Source organism: Pleuronectes platessa, chromosome 10, assembly GCF_947347685.1.
Source record: "Pleuronectes platessa chromosome 10, fPlePla1.1, whole genome shotgun sequence".
Taxonomy (NCBI): Eukaryota; Metazoa; Chordata; class Actinopteri; order Pleuronectiformes; family Pleuronectidae; genus Pleuronectes; species Pleuronectes platessa.
Window position 1 is genome coordinate 17,915,676 of NC_070635.1, and position 19,838 is coordinate 17,935,513.

At 41.1% G+C, this 19,838-nt stretch overlaps 1 protein-coding gene across 1 annotated transcript in view; it reads right to left on the reverse strand.

Annotated features, from left to right (window-relative positions):
- The window catches only part of LOC128449166 (RNA-binding motif, single-stranded-interacting protein 3), a 122,842-nt gene that overhangs the window by 50,458 nt on the left and 52,546 nt on the right, over positions 1 to 19,838 (reverse strand). Inside the window, exon 4 of the mRNA XM_053432216.1 lies at positions 16,343 to 16,434. Within this exon, the coding sequence (XP_053288191.1) occupies positions 16,343 to 16,434 (92 nt within the window). The remainder of the gene's footprint in view (positions 1 to 16,342; positions 16,435 to 19,838) is intronic.

A 19,838-nucleotide genomic window follows, 5' to 3' on the forward strand; every position in this document is an offset into this window, starting at 1 on the left:
ACCTTATTGTCAACTTCACTGCACTGCAGTAAAACCGTCATGACATCCAAGGGCATATAACACTTGCAGCACTTATAAAAGTTGCACAAGCCGGTTGACTTGCTGTATGAAAGGGAGCTAAGCTACCCATGTCCAGCCACATCTTCATGCTGACCTTGGCTATGGAGTCCCCCAGGAGAGGAAGACTGGTTTACACTTCAATAAAAGACCTTTTTTTATCAACTCTACTGTTCTCTCTGTCGCACCGCAACCCTCACAGCAAGGTCAAGTATGTGTGTGTGAGAGAGTATGTGCTCTAAGATTGCAGGTAAGACCGGACGGCATTCAAAATGAAGGCAATACGAAATAAACAACTTTGAATATTAACCACTGACTTGAACAGTTCTTTTTCATATCATAAGATTTAATCAAAGTGAATGAAAGTGACATATGTGCTTTTTTCAGGGTCACACTTCATAAGATCCACCAGCAGCACACGGCAAAGCTTCACTGTCATTAATTCACAGCTAAGCACATTGAGACCCACTTCCCAGGACTGATCATTTTTCGGTGATAGGCCACTGAGCAGCAGCAGCAGCAGCAGCAGCTGGGGGTTAAACTTGCTCAAGGACACTAACCTGTGCTTGTTGAAGTGCTAAGTCTGAGTTGTTTTCCCTCCACACCATTTCCCTGTGAATCTGCGGCTCCAAATTAAAGACAGTTACACTCTAATCTGATAGTCAAATATTTTATTCAATCATCCAAAATGGCTATAATAATTTTTTTCGATTTTAACAGTATAGTTGATGCTCTTCATCATTTTAAACACATCCTCTTGCAGGGATTTGTTGTATCGATTGCACAACAACTTTGTCTATCCTTGGTTGATTCTCACACAGTGTGAGATGAGCGACTGAGCAGCTAAGTCAGGGTTAGAGAATTCTTGGCCTCCAATTCACACATGCACACGCACACGCATACGCACACAAATACGCACACGCACACACACACACACACACACCCCAATGTGTAACATGTTATATGTTTTTCACTTCCACCTGATACTATTTCATCCTGATCAATGTCTTTGTCCTGCAGATCCAAAGCTCAAAAGCCGTGGCCTGTTGCCATGGTTATCTCTATTTGAAACCGGAGGGATTAACCTCCAGGGGGATGGCTTGGGGGAGAGAGAAAAAGGAGACGGAGAGAGGAAAGAGAGAGGAGAAAAAGAAGAGGGAGAGGGAGAGAGACAAACAACTCTGAGTGAAAAGAATATGATTGCACAACTAAAGTCATAAAAGTATAAATTAACTGATAAATGTAGAAACATAGGGTTATAGGTCTAACTTGTACTTTGACTTCCAACAGCAACAATCATTGTACATTTTTCAGTTGTGTTTGTTTGGTTCCCATGCCTATAAGGCCTCTTTAAATTCAACTGAATTGGACAGAGAGAAAGAGATCAAAATAAACAACAACGAAGAAGATGAATTACTCTGAAAAAAGTGTTCTCAAGATAGAGTAAAGTGACTGATTTAGATAAGTTTGAATTGAATATTGCACAGTATATTTTGATAACTATGATGTGATAACTATGGTAGTTATCGCAGTATTTTTTTTTCTCTGAGAATCTGTTAGAGTTTCTCAGCTTTAAGAAAAAGGGATAAAAGTGAACAAAGAGATATAAAGATACATAAAGAGAAGCCAAAGACTGCAGACGTCACCAGGCTGCAATAAATTGTACACAATTGCTCAACAATATACAACCACAGTACTTCCAATTTATGAAAAATAGCTAAACACAAAAACAGCACTGTGACTGACTTTATTTACCTAAACTATGTTTCCAACTTTTTAGATTCTGGTTTGTTTTGTTTTGATCTGGTTTGGTTTGCTTTGGCCATACAGAAACCACTGGCATCTATTCCCAAACTAAATATTAGGATTCTCTCATTGCAGTGTTGCTTTCCCATTGGCTGTCGTCACATTTTTGTTATGAAAAACAACAGAAACGCAGCCGCTGCCATCGCACACATTGAGTCGTCCTTTTTTCTCAAAGTGTGTGAGCTGGAACCCGAGGTCTCTGGCTGAAGAACAGTCTCTGTGTCACAGACGACACATTCATAGCAACATGTCACAACATGGAGGGGAATTCATCTAACACGCTGGCAGGAAATAAAAGCATGTAAGCTGTAAGACTTCTGCATCAGGAGGTGGCTGATCAAGACTCTCCGAAGACGTGCTCGTGGCGCCAAGATGAAGGAATGGAGATGTTCTTACCAGCTTCAGATGTCGGGTTGAGGGCACAGTGGGGCCAGATGACAGCTTGGCGGACAAATGTTATTTACTTTTAGAAAGGGAAAACCGGCCTGAGTCAGCAAATACTGAAGGGCAAACATACACACGCACGCATATACACATGCACACACATGGATATCTGACGGTTTCATCTCCGGTACTTGCACACGCTCTCACACTGATGCACCAGCAGCTCCACACACTCACAGCACTTGAACACAAACACACACACAGACACACAAACACACACATCCACGCACAAACACACATAGGCAAAGACACATGCAAGACCTGAACATCGAAACGTTCCATCTGATACACACACACACACACACACACACACACACACACACACACACACACACACACACACACACAGCCAAGAGGTTAAATAGACTCGTTGCTGGAACACCATTGAGAAAACAGCAGCCTAATTGCCATCATATCCTCCACCAAGGACACCTCATGACAGTACACTCACATTCATCTCTTCATTTTACGTGCACCAACCACATCCTCCCCTCTTACAAAGTCATTAGGCTCTAACATGGTTCTTAAACCCTTCCAGCCCAAACTGAGCAGCTTTAGTTTCTCTCCTGAGACACAGCCTTGTTAAAGCTTCATCATCGGAGCACCCACCACAAACTGGCCTGTATTCTATTGGGTTCCCAGCAGTGCCATAACCCTAAATTGTTCTCATATAGAACCCAGAACTAACGAGTCGAACAATTAATAACAACCTTATCTCCAACACGCACAGCTTATATATTCACAGGCAGGCCCACGCATAGACATATGAAGAGGACAGAAGCGGCAATTACATATGATTTATTAAAACAGCGTTCCTAGCAGCGTAGACCCAAGCACCTCTATATTTAACATTCATGGGAGCAGCGAGGAAATTTTATCCACTTACTGGATCATGGCTGTTAATATCCAATTTGCCCTCTCCCATCAGAATGTGAATGTTTTTCAAAAGAGGACCATTAAGTGGATGTCACAATCTCTTATTTGAAACATAGTAAATACTGTAAAAAGTATGCATGAATTTTAAAAGGCTGAAGGCAGTCTTATTTCACAAGTATCAAGAAATGAATATTCCATTCATATGACTTTCAGAGTGATTATTGCTACAAGCCCTTAAAACAATTGACTCTAAAGAGGTTTACTAATCTAGATAAAGACCCTCACATTGCTCAGGCATTATGAAACAAAAGATTATTGACTGAAGTATTTTGCATCATTGTAACACAGTTAAATTAAACCTAATTTGCTCTATTGAAGCTTAATTAGATATGCAGGGGGCAAAGGTTAATATGGTTATTATGGTTTCCAAGCCATTGAATAGCAAACACATTAATCAGTAAGAAAATATAAGGTGGACATATTTATGATTGCTTGTGAAATGGGTCACATGTCACCTGATGCAGAAAGAATTAATCAAATATTCAGTTGGTGTTAAACTTGTTTATAATCTTCAGATTTTATAATTAAAAGCAGAGATATGCTTTATCATATTACCAAAAGAAAAATGGCCATTGTTCCCCAGGGCAGCTGTTAGAGCAATATGCACTGGATGTACTTAATGGGTCCGTTTTGCAGGCTTCAATTTCTCAGTAAGTGCATATGTTTTTAGGTATCTTCTATGAAACATTGGTACGGCTCACCATACACTGTTTGCAATTGACCGAGTGTCCTTTGAGCTGTACTTGCATTGAAAATAACGAATACACTGCCTGTTTGAATGGGCTGTTTCCTTGGCCTGTGGTGATGCTGCTTGCAGCTTTCTTTCTGTAAGAGTGACCTGCAGTAATGTAACTGCAACGAGTAAAGACCGACTGCAGCACTCAGTACCAAGGGCCCTGAAGCAGAGAGTCACTTGTCGTTGCTGTTGTCGTCAACGTTGTTTGTTTGTTGTGATCAACAATGTCACTTAGGTTTATGAGTCCCAGTCACCGCCACTACAGAGCATTCTTTATTCAAAGTGTATTAATATTGCACATGTCACAAGTTCAAATTACACCAAATACGACACTGCACTTCACTGGGCTCTTTACAAGACACATGCCAAGTTTGAAGCCCGTAAGATGAACTGCTCTGGAGATATGAGAGCCAGATTTTAGAAGATATTTGGGAAAGAGATATAAGATAAGATGTGTGGGTAGTTAAGAGGAATCCACTGACCTTACTATGCACATGTTTCATTGGAGTTGGTTCTTTTGTTAAACAGTTCATCTGAGAACAGTTTTGGTGGCGTACTTATACAATATTTTAACTTCATTAACCTTGGTTGTGTGGTTTTTATATTTATACATATATATATATATATATGTATACTGTATATCTACCTTTGATGAGATCAGAACACAGAGCTGAATTATAAAGCACTGTTGTATCTCCATCTACCCTTTCTTCAGACCCTTTGCACACATGCATGCAGATCTTCTGTCTGAGTAAATGTTACCCGGACCAGCAGGAACTGGTCATCAGGATTCTCAGCGCGTTCCTGTTTAGATCAACAAAGACGAGTGACTCCGAGGAACTGAGTGAAGACACTTGAAGAGGAACAGGTGAAACGAGGATGTGCGAGTGATGGAAAATGAAAGGGGAAAAGAAACAAAGTAAGAAAGACAAGTGAAGAGGTAGAGCAGACACACACAGCTAGAGGAAAAGGCCTCATTGGTTTTCACTGGGCATGTGAAGACTCAGACGCAATAAAAGGTTACAGCATTTGATTTGTGATATTCTTCTTTGAAAGCTCTCCCTGTCTGTCTGTCTGTCTCGAGGAGCAGTGTGGCTACTGCTGTCCACAAAGTTTGATCGATGGCTGAATTATGCCATCGGATTGTGAATCCAGCCGACTCTGCTGTCTGCCCAATGACAAACAACAAACACGCCTGGCCACCAATAACAATGAGAGATGCCAGGGCCGGGGCAGCCAATCACACAACAGGACTTAATAGTGTAACCATAAAATAAGGACATTTCAGTCAGCCTCCCCTACCATCATTAATAGACTTCATTCATTTGTATTCCTCAGAGTGTATGCGCTGGGATTTTAAATGCACCACCAGCCCTTTCTTCCTCAACCCTGCCTCTCTTTTCTTTTTTTCCTCCCTCGCCTTTTATTTCCTTCCTGTATTTCCTACTTCTCCTTGATCACTCTACATTCCTCCCTCTCAGAGTTCAGGCTGCCCACTCCATATTCAATCCGTCTCTTTCTCTAACCTCCCTCGCTACAGTTTGGGCTTCCCACTCCCACTCCCTCCCTCCATCAATCTCTCATGCGCGCCCCCTCCCTCGCTCCGGCGGCCCACTCAAAGGCTAATTCCACAGAGGGAGAGAATGTGAGGAGAGGCATTTTATAGTGTTTTCCAGTTATCTCTGTCCTTATAGAGCTGTTCTCCAACCAGCTCCATCAAACCAAGCACCACCCCCACCTCTCCAGCTGCCTACTCTATTCCTACTCTGTTCGTGGCAATGTTTCCCTCGCTCCTCTTTGTTTTCCTGCCTCTCGGGGTCGAATACGAGGGTGATACAGAGTCTGAAGGGTTTCATTAATAAATGAGGCATTTACCAGTTTTTTAAAAAGTACCTTACTCATACAAAACTAGGCCTGCTATGAGCTGGAGACTCATTATCTAATTTTCCTCTAAGAATAACAGCATTTTAAATGTTACAGTTTTAGCCAATTGCTTTGTATTGTTAAAATGTGAAGCGATGGAGATGTAATACTTTTACTCAATACAAATTAGATACAGAAATTGTTTTGGAATCTATTATTAACTCACGCTGGGAGAGTTTCAGAATGTGTGTTTGGGCAGAACCTAAGTTTAAATCTAATTTTGCACACTAAGTTGTATTGCTGTTAGCAAGTACAGGATTAACATCAGCCTTGGGGACAAATCAAACAAGAGCACAATGTGTTGCATTGACCGCAAATAGACTTGTGTTTCAAATGTGCAAAACAAATGTGTCATGGGCCATGTGCTGTTTTCCTGCTGCAGTGTTTCTTTAGTGGATTGGGACCACTTCAGTGAATCTTATCCTGATCCTTATTCAAGTAAAGGAAAGTTGGTCAACTTGTCATGGGTGACGGGGCCTCCTTATTGTGGCAGTTGTTTTTGTTTGTCTTCATGAGGCATCAAAAATCCCTAGAGAGTCAACAAGCATATATTAGAAGCTCTTCTTTCTGATTTAAAAATTAAAATTTGGAGATCTTGGGACATTGTCTTTTTGATTGCAGCCATCAAAACCTAATCACCACCAGTATTCACTTTGTTCTCTTTCTGCTGTCAGCCATGATTCAGGGAGCTGCAGAGTTCATAATGGGTTAAAAAAACCTCTGAAATAAACTGGAAAAACTGTGACTTTAATTTGAAGCCAGGGAACTTTTCATATAAGCAATTGCTGTTTCTCCTGATGTGATCACATGATTACGGATTCAAACAATAACAAACCCATTGACTTGGAGAAATTAAATCTGTTTTCACGTCTGACGGCAGTGGAGTTGATTTGGAGAACGTTTTTCTGTTTGAGTGGAGCAAATGAATAAACCAGTTAATTTCATGAATTTTGTTGCCAATAAAAGATCGTTATGTTATTACTACCAGCATCACAAACTTCAGGTGCAGTGGTCGAGTCTAGTTTAGAAGGCGCCAAATGAACATCCTCGTCTTTCGTACAAAATCATCAGAGACAGGGACTGCGAGCAATCCTGAAAGGTGCATCTGCTTCATTTACTCCTTCTTTTGTTTTAATACTGTCTCCAATCACAGAAATTGGTTTGAAAGTCCGAACATTACGAAAAAGTGTACTCAATCTAAATCTTTGGTTAGTTGGTTTGAGACATCTTTCACACCTGCTATTTTGGTCCTGTCTAAAACTGAAAAGTCGGAAGGGCCAGACCAAACAAGCCCCTTGAAACATCATCAACACAGAGTTATTCACCATCTCCTCTGGGTTCTCATTCAAGTCGGTCCGAGTGACTGGCCTTTATTTGTCTGTGAAGCCCTTTTGCCCGTCTGCTCTGCCAAAACGTAATCTCAGAGAAGGCACGACTTCAGTCTCAAGTGCTAAAATCATCATTTTTAATAAACACATTGCATCAAGTATTTATGAGTCAGGACCCTCGGATGGATGGATGGCTCTTGGCTGCATATCACTGAAGCTTTAATATGCTGCTCCACACTGGATAAACACAGCAAGCTGATGTCCTGGAAAATAGCAGAACAGAGGAAAGATAGAGGAAACCTACCGTGTTACAGACATAGGGGGAATTTCCACCTTGTGATTGTGAACCTGTGTTATACGGCTGAATTGTCAATGTATCGTGAAAGCACATTATGAGCTTCTTCTTATATTTGTTGTAGCATGGATTCCAAGCATTAGGATCTATGCCAAAGTACACACACTGGCATATAAGTGCTGTAAAAAGTAGCGAAAGAAGCACTTGAAGGAAGCAGTGTTGGTGGAAGACTTTTTGAGTAATGTGCCAGTGTTTCCCGATGTCCTTACGGTAACTACAGTTTTGTTTTTTGTTGGTCTGGAGTACAGTTTTGCCAGGAGCAGATATTAATCATATTGTTTTGCGTTCAATTTATATCAAATCTCACATTAGAGCTGAGGGCTGAGCTAATGCCAGCATAGAAGACCTGGTCAGAAAATGTTTCTCTGAGGTTTTAAGTACACTTACTTTGGTTTTGTCTGAATTTAAAAGTCAAAAGGTATGGTTTATCTAGGCCATAGGGTCGACATGACATTCCTTGAATTAATCTGAGTGATAATATGGATCTGGCAGGTACAGCTGGGTGTCATCTGAATAACAAGGGAAATGTATTTGTCTCGATATGAACCATGCTCTGTTGTTGTGGCAGCCAAAAACTGATTTGAAAAATTGTCTTATTTTAGTTCCCCTGGTTCTTTTATCACCTAAGTAGCATTCACTTTACAGCATTGTACTGGTTGTTGTGCACATGCAGTCCCTTTTGATGGTAAAATACACAAGCTAATGCAGCAAATATAAAGACACCGCTAAGTGTCACAGGAAATTATCATGATTATGATGAGGAATATTTTCTCATCAGCTAAGCCACAGAGGCACATTAATCACCCACACCCCATATTCATCTTCATTTTCTTCTCCATCCCTCTGCCTTTCACACTCTCTTCCTCCCATCCCGTCCATCACTTTGCTTTTCTTTCTCGCTTATCTATTTACCTCCTCAATCTCTCTCCACACAAAAAGATACACACACACACACATGCAAGCACACACAGACTCACACAAACAGACGGACACACACACACCCTGGTAATGCAGGGTTAATAAGATTGGAGAGCAGCTGATGGTTGTGCACATTCAGGCCAGATTACATTTAATTCGATTGGGTTTCACTCAGTCTGGCTCCCTCCCACTCCTCTCTTCTCTCTGCCTTTCTTTCCTCCTTCTCCTCATTGTCCTCCTCCTGCTTTTGTTGGACCCGAGGTGGTCCAGCCTCACAAAAAGACACAGGTTCACACAGAAGGGTACAACGTGTGCACACCGCTTTCATGTGCTTTGCTTTCATTTTCGGAGCTGCTGAATACGCACGCACACACACACACAAACACACAACCACGTCCTTGGTCACTCTGCTGCCCTCCACTTTCAAAACCGAATGTGATTCATTATCTGTATTTTACAATGTCAACTCTGCCTTGAACCAGACACAAGAATGGATCTCTTGGGGAAGCAAAGAACATTATAATTAATCAAATGTCTGGTCTAAAATAGATTTGTTAAGACTTATCAACAAATGTGTGGAGCATTATAAAATAATGTTGCAGAGAAGACACGCTTTCTCTTCACAGGAGATTGTCTTGGTCAGAAGAGTTTAAAATAGTTGGGCCTTTCTAGTGACATGGTATTTGGTGGGTTTGGTGTCTTGGGAAGCAAAGGAGCAACCTCTTTCTAAAGAAAGAAATCCTGTCATCACAAAGTAACACCATAACACATCACATTGAACTTGTTGTCATGTTCATTTAAAACAGGAAGGGACGACTTGTGCTTTGTGACATGGTGCATTATCAAACAGAAGTGGAAGAAGCCATTAGAAGATGGTAGATTGTGGCCACAAAGGGATGCACATCAGCAACGATACTCAGATAGACTAAGACTGAATGATGGATTGGAAAGGGGCCCAAAGTGGGCAGAGACAACTTCACCCACACCGTATGCACCACCACGGATTAGTGCAGCCGAGGAGTAATTCGGTCTCTACCATCTGCAGCCTCAACGTCCAGACACATAAGATCAGTCTTCACCTGTCCAGTTTGGGTATCTGTCTCTCCTGCACCCTAACCGTCTCAAGGTTCCAAGTGTTGTGTTGTGCGTTCTCCCCTCACCACTGTTAAGAGTGGATAAAGAGTGGTTATCTGAGTAGCTGTAGCCTTCTTGTCAGATCCAATGAGTCTGGCCATTCTCCTCTGACCTCTTCCACCATCGGAGCATTTCTCTCTACAGCATGCTGGACTTATTTTTGTTTCTCACACCATTCAGAGAATAAGACCTCTAAGGACTGTTGAGATCTGATTCCAATGTGAACATTAACTTGTGATTTAATGCACTGCAGACACATGATTGGCCGAGAGTCTTGTTTAACATTGAGGCACTCTGTGACTACATTCATTCTGGTCGGGGTTTTAATCACAGAGTTACATATACAGACTGCAGAGGTTTAACATCTGGACCCATCAAAGAGAGATAGCTAACACTAGCCATCTATCATGTCATAGCACATGTCATAACAGCTGGTTGTTTCCACACACATGTCCCAAAAAACGATTTTATCCTCTTTTGAAATGTGAAGAAAATTACAACCATAGCTACATCGTGATTAAAGTTGATATTTCTTGACACCAAAAGAGAAACTTTTGTTTCCAGTTTGATTTGAATCATTTCCAACTGTCAGCAGTCAAGTTTGCAGTAAACATTGTGGCAGATATAGAGCTACACAATACATCTCCTTCCTAATGCAACACAATGGACATGTTTCAGTAGGTTTAGAGGGATATGAGAGCAGTCGTTCTTAAAAAACAGAAGACAGATCACAACAGCACTTTAACTGTAGGTCCTGCCATTTTCTATTGATGATAATCTATCATAAAGTTTGCTTGAGTATTACCAAACGCCACATTGTGCATACAAATATACATATATATACATACATATATTGGTGTATGAGCTCTGTCTAAATTCACAACTGGCTTTCCCAAATGCTCCTTCAAATGTGACCAACATATGCATCCTCTCACCACCAAGCAACGAAGGCTCCAACGGGCGGATCCTGCTAGGGCCAACGTATCCCAGGATTCATTGCGCTTCAGTGACACAATGTAGGGCCAAGCTTCAACTCAACCATTCAGCTAACGGTACACATGTTAAAAAAACAATTGGCTTTTAAACTTTGTCCTCTTGTCCAGCTGCAGCTCTGTTGCTAGGCGACAGTGCTGAGGGTGAGACACTTTGGTGACGGAAAGTCTCCGAGGAGCAGGCCGTCTCATTTTGCTTCGGCTGCATAGACTCCGAATTGGGACCCAGCTATTGTATCAAATGAGAGAAACTGAGAAGAGTGAGATGAGGCACAGGAAAAAGTGGAAACGGAGAAGAGTAAAATAAAATGAAGAAGGAAACAAACACATTTGATCAATTGGGATGAAAGATGAGGAAAATTAAAAACAGAGGTGTGTGGAAAAAAGAGGGTGACACATTTTCAGTAAAGAAAACGATGAGAGTGATAGACAAGCAGCGTGAGAAGGAGAGCAATGCTCGCATCTTCCTGTCTGTGTTTTTGTCTCATCTTTTTTTCTGTGTCAGTCGGCTCTGTTGTCCTCCTCTTCCCATCACTAACCTCAGCTGTCAGACACACACACACACACACACACACACACACACACACACACACACACACAATACAGGCAGATACCAGCAGCACTCACACATATGCGCACAGAGAAGGAAGCTAGCACACACTGGATACATCAGTAAACCCAGTGAAGAGAACATCAGGCATCTGGCTTTTATCAAACACACACACGCAAGATGAGGAAGATGAAGAATATGAGAGAAGGATGCAAGGAAGAAAAGAGAAAGAAAGAAAGAAAGACTAACCAAACCAAAGGCTTTATGGGTTTATTCAGGGCTGATAAATGACTGTCATGCAATGAAGTTCACTCGATGTGTGTATGTGTGTGTTCTCTCTCACTTTTCTAATACACCCTTCGTCTCTCAACCCACACACACTTCCCTCCACTCTCCCTCTCTCTATCCTTCATTCTCTGTCCTCACTCAACCCTGTAACTAATGACTCTGGAGGAGGAAAATACACACACACACACAGACACACACGCACGCACAAATCCACCTACACATTCAAACAGGTTGGGAGGGGGTGAGGAGAAAAAAAGGTACAGAAGAGAGGATGAGGAGGGAAGGTTGCAGGGGGTCATATGAAGAGTGGAGCAAAAAAAGAGAAGAGACACAAAGAATGGGAGTGAAAGGCAGAAGGTTCCAAGGACAAAGTAGAGGGGAGAAGAAGAAAGGGAGAGAAAAAGGGAGGGAGGTGTGAAGTGTCACTGCCAGTGGTACCATCTCTCTAATTAGCATAGTGACCTTGGTCTCCTGTAACTGTGATTATTCACACACACACACAAAGTGAGTATACAGTATGCATAATAAAGTCTGTGTTTTGTGTTTGCCTTGTAAAAAGGTGCCAAATAGGAATTTTAATACACATTATTTTTCTATTGCAGAATGCCTTTCCTTAGGAAGATCAGTCTTTTGTAATGACTAGATTTTACACAAACAAGCACACACACACACACACACACACACACACACACAAACACACACACACACACACACACACACACACACACACACACACACACACACACACACACACACACACACACACACACACACACACACACTCACACACACACACACACACACACACACACACACACACACACACACACACACACACACACAAAATTCAGCATTTTGCCTTTGCCTGTTTTCCACTACTCTCTATCGCCATCTCACACTTCCTATCCTGTCAATAACGGCGGACTACCCAAAAAATATATCTACCAAAAAAAACAACACACACGGATCATACCCTCATCATACCTGCGTAAAGTAAATCATACAAGTTGACCTCAGATTAAGGGAGTTTAAGAATAACGAAGATTTAAAGTGTTGAATGGGGATCCAGATACAAAGAGAGACGGTGGGCATGATGCAGGGAATTGAGAGCGCAGGCGAGAAACAGGCAGTACAGCTGCAGCAGTAATCATCTTTCAGGTCAACGCTAATTACCAAGAAGATTGAGGAAGTGAGTCGAAGACACACAGCCTCTTCCCTCTTCACAGCTTTGTTTCTCTTCACATTCTGGCTTGCTGTATTTTCTTCTAGTCTCGTCTGTTTTCTCAAATCAAAACATGCAACTATCACAAATTAGATGTCGGTGAAAGCTGCAGGGTTATATAAATAAAGGTTTTCTCACAGTGAGTGTTAGTGTAAACACACCAACAGTAGTCTTATCTTTCTACAGATGTATTTCAATTAATTCTTAAGTAAGATACTCCACTTGCTGCCCCAAGTGGATGAGTTTAAGTATCTCAGTGTCTGGTTCACGAGTGAAGGGAAGATGGAGCATGAGATTGACAGGTGGGTCGGTACAACGTCCGCAGTAATGCGGGTGTTGCAATAGAAAAAGCCAAAATGAGTTTTCTCCGTGGGCTTTGCGGGTTCAGCCTTAGCAATAGTGTGAGTAGTTCCGACATCGGAGGTTTTCGGGGCACGCCCAACTGGGAGTAGACCCAGGATGAGACCCTAAACCAACTGGAGGGACTACATATCCCACCTGGCCTGGAAATGCCTCAGGATCTCCCAGGAACAGCTAGAAAGCATGACTAGTGAGAGGGATGTCTGGGATGCCCTACTTGGTGATCCAAGCCTGGATAAGCAGACGACAATTGACTGAGGGAGTTACTCTGATCATGGCAAATGTTGAGGTCGAATTATCAGCCCTACCCTAAAGAGATATACAGCTGCTCCGACCCTTTTGCCCTGCGCTTAGCCTCTAAGGCAGCACCCAATCACAGTGTGGTCATGTCTATAAGTTGTGTTTTTACTGACTTCAAACTCTATTCACTGTGTTTACATAGTTCCCCCTCTTTTACACTGACCCAGCAGCAATGTTTTTCTCACCAAATTTTCACTCTAATCGAATCTGTCACATCCCCTTTCACGTAGTCAAGGTTAGATTATATTACCACTTCTACGTGAGCAGGAAAAACCCCAGGTTTTAACTCTGCTCTCTGGAGATGTTTTTTTACTTTTGTGTGTGTGAAGTAGAAATCTAGAGGAAATGTCAGAGGGGCTGTGTCCATTGTTTCCATCTGATGGAGGTAAAATATTAAGACTGAAGTGTGTGATCTTATCTGAAACTAGTGATCAAATCGTCTCTGGTGGTCTGCCTGCACAGTTGTATTTGTTCTTTTGGCAGTAAGGTTAAGGATATAGCATCTCCTGTCAAAACCTCCACCACAGTCCATCAGACATGCACCTCAACCGTGTCTGGCCTGCAAAAGAGGAAAAGTTAAACTGAAATGGCACTCAGTGGAGTTCATAGCTCCGCTTAGACCAAGTCGCTCCGTTTGATTTTGCAAGCTGCAATTTTACAAACTATTTCCTCAAGATCAAAGATTTGTATTCTTGGAAATTCCTGTGAATGTGAAAATAAAGTCCCACTTTGCAATGTTAAAGAAAGTGAAACATAAATCTGGATTTTTCTCTTTTTCCAGATCCATGCCAAAATTTACTAATTTCCCACCATTCTACTAAGTTTCGTTAAAATCTGTTTGAAAATGTTTGCGCAAACATGCAAACAAAAGACAGAGGTGAAAACCTCTGTCTAATAATTGTATCTTTTACTACAAACTTAAACCATTATCACAACAAAACTGTTAGTTTGCTATAGAACACAGTTTATTGTAGTAGTAGCTCTTTTTTTCTATTGTGGACATCTTTTAACATGGAAATTAAGTTGTTCTGTTTATATTCTAATCTTATAAAGTATATGCTAAAAAAGAATATTGTATTGGAAGAATTATCTTTAACCAGCATCATGACACATTACTACATCTCATTCAAAGTGTTTGATCCAACGTTTCAGTCCATGTCAGGCTAAGAAGCCATGTTCAAGGTCAGATCAATGTAGCTGTACACAAACTATACCTTTACTCCGCCCCAAAAACTATTATATTCCTTTCTTAAACGTCTCATCAGTCTTTCACAAAAGCTATTCACCTCTTCTTCTCGTCTCTACAATCATTCTCTCTGTGGTAGTAAAGCTTTTAACTCGAGCATATAAGAACCAAGAACAAAGGTTTGTGACCGAGCTAACCTGAGAACCTCAGTGTACTCTGACAAAGATGTGAGATCTTGTATGGCATGAGTTTTCCACTTTGAAAAATTTGTCTCAATCAGTGTAATTGGTAGTGAATGTCTTAAAAACCAAGACTTTGTCAAACCCTAATTAAATCGCCCGTCTTACAAAACATTACGTTCGAGATAGAAATTCGACATCAGTGAAACTGACTTCCTTGTTGCACCCTGATTCGGGAAAGTTAGACAAGACATCAGCAGCTCTGTGCATAATTAGTTCATCAAACAGTAAGAAGTCTGTGTAATTTCATTTGGAATTGACTTCTTGGCTTCCCTTCCATCCCTCCGGAAAACTCAATCTCCAAGGAGTCGAGGGCTCTTCTCTCTTTAATAACAGCTAAACACATCAACACTGCTCTTCCAAACGCACCCCTCCAAGCCGTTAGAAACAAAATAAGAGATGGAAGTCTAATGAAAAGAGGTTTAATGGAAGAGCAAGGCAAAGGTTGCTCAGAGGCTTGCTGCTATTTAATTCAATGGGATGCTCCCTCTGCCTGAAGACTGGCCCATTTTAATTGCACTTCTCTCATTTATAACTAGAAGCATGCAGTGATACAGCCCTAATAAATCTGAGAGCGAGGCAGGCTATTCAGTGTCTCCCTCACACACACACACCCATAGAGCTATAATGTCATTGTGCTGGTTGAGCCCACGTGTTTTGGTACAGCATTGTTGACCACATCTAGTTACGCCCACACACACACACACACACACACACACACACACACCCACACACACACACACACACACACACACACACGCACACTGCTGAGTAATCTGTATAATGCTTTTGGAAGCAGCAGGTTCATGGCCAATTTATTGCTACTGTAGACTGATGTCATTCATGTTAATAAATACATGTGAAACATTATTAAATTCAGCTACAACATGCAACTTCACCAGTATTTGTCACTAGTTTCTACACACTGAACCTTTTAATTTAAAAAGGGCAGTTCCAACAGACTTTTTTGTAGGTTTTGGCCTGTTACATGAGCCTACCAAATGGTGGGCCTTAGAACCATTTTGAGAGCTCTAAAATACATGCATGTGCAATGTGTCATGAGTTTTCAAGCCTGTCTAGCCCCTCCAAAAAAGGTGTTATTTACATCAGGCCTAACATTAGGGGCCTAAATAATGAAACACTATGGAAATAAATACCAGAAAAAAAGGCATAAGAGTAAAGGAAGGAAATCAGCTCATCTGTTCTATCCCTACTCCAATCTTTTCAAGGATTTGATCAATAATCTCATCATGGCCATAGTCATTAATCAATAACTCTATATGGGCTGAATCAATAATCTCCCCATAGGCTTAATCAAAGCTGCAGCTATCAGTCTCACATCAGTCAATGTAACAGAAAAACTGATAACCCAGTTATTACCGACATCACACCATTGTCCCTATTATTATTATTAGGACCACAGATAACATCCACCGCCTTTATCATCATCACCATCAGCTTGCAGGCAATGACTGGTTCTACCTGGAGTAGTATGTACCACAGGAAATTCAAACACCTCTGTGAAAACAAGTAAAGCCGAGCAGAGTGAAGGGCGGGTTGAAGCTTACCTTCGCCATCTGTGCCTGGACTCCACTGGCTTTGAGCGAGGCCACAGCCTTCTGGGCTGCTGCAGGGCTGTCGAAGTCCACAAAGCCGTAGCCTGTTAAACACAGACGATAGTGTTAACTCAGAGGCAAGGAAGGGTGGGGTAAAAGGATACAAAGGATCAAAAATAGAGGGGATATTAGTTCATGTCGGTCTTGATATAACTGAGAAACACAGTAAGTGTTCATTTCTGTGAAGCCGTTGCTGTATTTCAGTGCTGCATTAATCCAATAAATGTGTAAAAATCAAGTCAGGTCATGTATTTAATGAAGGCTGCGAGTTCCCTCCATTAAATTGGTTTTAGCACAGAGCATCAACAGAATTGGTGTCATAACAGTAACTCTTGATATCTTGTTTATGACCCAAAAGATCTTTTAATGTCTGCACAAGTTTATGCACAGTTCATTACAGCTCTTTGTGCTAAAATTATTACTCTAATAATGTCTTTGGGTGTATGTCCATAATGGTAACTGCTCCCTAACATTGTCTGTAGTTGCACACATATTATATACCATGTGTATAGAGACTCAATAATGAACAATCCTTAGTTTTTACACGTGCAATCTTCCTATTTTGTGACATTTAATACCCCGTTGTGTTCCATGCAAGCTAATTTTATCTCTCTGCTACTCTAAGTCATCGTGCTCCTATAGTGGTGGTCAATACTGGATGCCTCTGCACCAGTGACATCTTGTACAATTCTCTATATTTTATGCAGCAATTAGAATGTGTGTGTGTGTGTGTATGTGTGGACAGTGTATCTGTTGAATGGTATCTAGGGATCTAGTTTGAGTCCTATAGGAAACAGGGAAGGACAAAAGGTCTGAGCACACACATTAACTGTATCATCGTCCGCTTTTAGATATACAACCTTTTTTCTACTGGGTCACATGGGTGGAGCTTGAGATGTCAAAAAGACACAAGGAAGGAAGACACAGCCTGTATGATGACAGTTTGTGTATGTGTGTGTGTGTGTGTGTGTGTGTGTGTGTGTGTGTGTGTGTGTGAGGCAAATAACAGGAGAGATACTGACACACATGCATTCCACGCTGGAACTTCAGCTGTAGTTTTGAGTGGGCTGCATGTTAACACAATTAAATGATTCGCATTTCAAAAGCCTCTCATCAAAATCCGAAATGTAAACATGTACAGAATGAGGGAAAACACTTCCTCTCTCTTCATTCCTAACATCTGTTCTTGTCTCTCTCGTTTTTTCCAGAATTCGGAGCCTTGCTCAGTTTTGCTGATAAGCAGTTGATTTTTTTCTATTTACTTCATGGTTGTTCAAAGGCTGCAAGCTGCTTTCACAGCGAGATCTGTGCAGCACACACAAATATTTATCCTGTCGCTAATGAGAGACCCATAATTTAGCCAAAATAGGGTAACACACATGCAAATTCTTACTACGGCCTATAAACATGTGATGTGCACACTTTTATTTTTATTTGCACACTGTGTACAAATATGAGCAAAAAAAATTCACAAATTATGCGTACACACTTGCGTAAAGTATGCGTAAACACTTGCACGCCATATACACAAGCACTTACTGTTTTTGTACTTAATCTATATTTACCTAATTAGCACCACAGCAGAACACTTGAACTAATTGAGTATGCACATGCAGTATTCATCAGTCGTCTGGCGAGATGCTGATTTAATTCGAGAAAAATCTTAAAAAGTTCCACATCCTTCACATTCCACACTTCAGCTAATGGGTGTTTGTTTAACCATAGACTGCCCATGTAATTAGTGGGAAGATACATGGCTCACGATGGATATTTCAGTCCAAAACAGGCGCTGTTTGTTGGATGGCAGCAGCTTCAGCATTGGTGCACATGGTTGTTGAAGCAGAGATGAATTGCATTTATGTATTAAATACAAATAAAGGCAAGGACTGCGTTTACATTTTTTTTTTTTAAATGTGACTGCAAAAAAATTACGAGTTGTCTGTGTACCAGTAGCACAAGATATGAATGTCTCAAAGCTTTATCAGAGCTCAACATATTCCAGATGAGTTTCAGCCCATTATTGAGATCAATCAGCCTCAACACAAAACAAAGAACATGTACAATATAGCATAACGCTCCCCGACAGCAGCAGTGACACTAAACTGACTCATTTAGAGTGCCTCATTTATTAAGTAGCTTCTTTGATTTATTAAATTAGGCATAAAAATGCATTATGGATTATTATATTTCTGTGTAGTGGGGGCAACAGGATGTCCCATAACACCACAGGTCTGCATAGAAATAAGAATTTTCTCAACATTAGTAACCTGTGGCCCCACCTAACAGCCAATTTTTTGTAGAATTTGATCCTTCCGGAAAGCAAAGTATAGTTAGCAAATATAATTCATAGTCAGAACTACTGCTGCTGTTTTTAGAGATACCCTGGAACGTGTACGTATGACTTACATATGAGCAGAATATCTGGTGGCCACAACATGAATTTATCCAAATTTATCTTTTTTTCTTTACAGTGTTGCAATGTATTCACAAAAGCGAGCAAAACACCAAATGTAATAACTTGTGCACTAATAAGAAATTATCGTATCCACGGCACTAAGCTATGAATGGCAAATCGTATTTGATTTTATAAAAGGCTAGAGGCTTTAGACTTTAGGCTACATCCACACTGGGATGCATCAACTGTGCTCCACAAACAGTCACACTACTTTGGAATTTTACAGCCACTAGAACTGAGAAGTTAAGGAAATCCTGGCCCTGTTTTAGTTTGTTAACTTTGGGGCTGTTAGACTGGACGGCTAGAAACTTCTGAATCGGTCTTGACGTAGCCTTCGCTGAGTCGTCAGGCTCCTATCACATGACCCTCCTCTGAAAGAAAACAACCGGCATTAGCCGTAGCTACTCTGACACATAAATAATCAATCGCGAGCATCGCTGACCCTGTTTTCTTTGTTAACAGACGATAAATTCTACATTCTACAATGATCCAACCGCTTACATGGGCAGGAGACAAGCTTTTATTCAAGCCATTCCTGTGTAAACTGGCATGCGCATGGCTGGTGTACGAGGTCGAGTGTTAATATGGACAGGGATTAGAACTGATAAGGAGCCCTGTGGACAGACAATGTTTTAGTTAGAAGATGCCATTTTCAAATGAACACATAGTAGTATGGCTTAAGCCTTAGTCTGCAGTGTAAGCAGGAGCCACTTCTTCGAGCTCCTCTGTTTGCAATAATTTGCAGGTATCATATCAAATGTGTCCTTAGTATTACTTAACCAGAGTCCATGTCTCAGGAGCCTTGGGCATGCTCTCTAAATAACATATTGAGCTGATTTAGAGGTTGACACATTATCCAGCTTTGCTCTGCACATTTCAGTTAGTTATCACATTCAAAGATGTTTGAGAGCAGGCTTGAGAAAAGACACGTGACACTTACTGCCAGATATTATTCACTCTTCTATTGCTGCTTGGTTTGTCCCTGTGTTCATC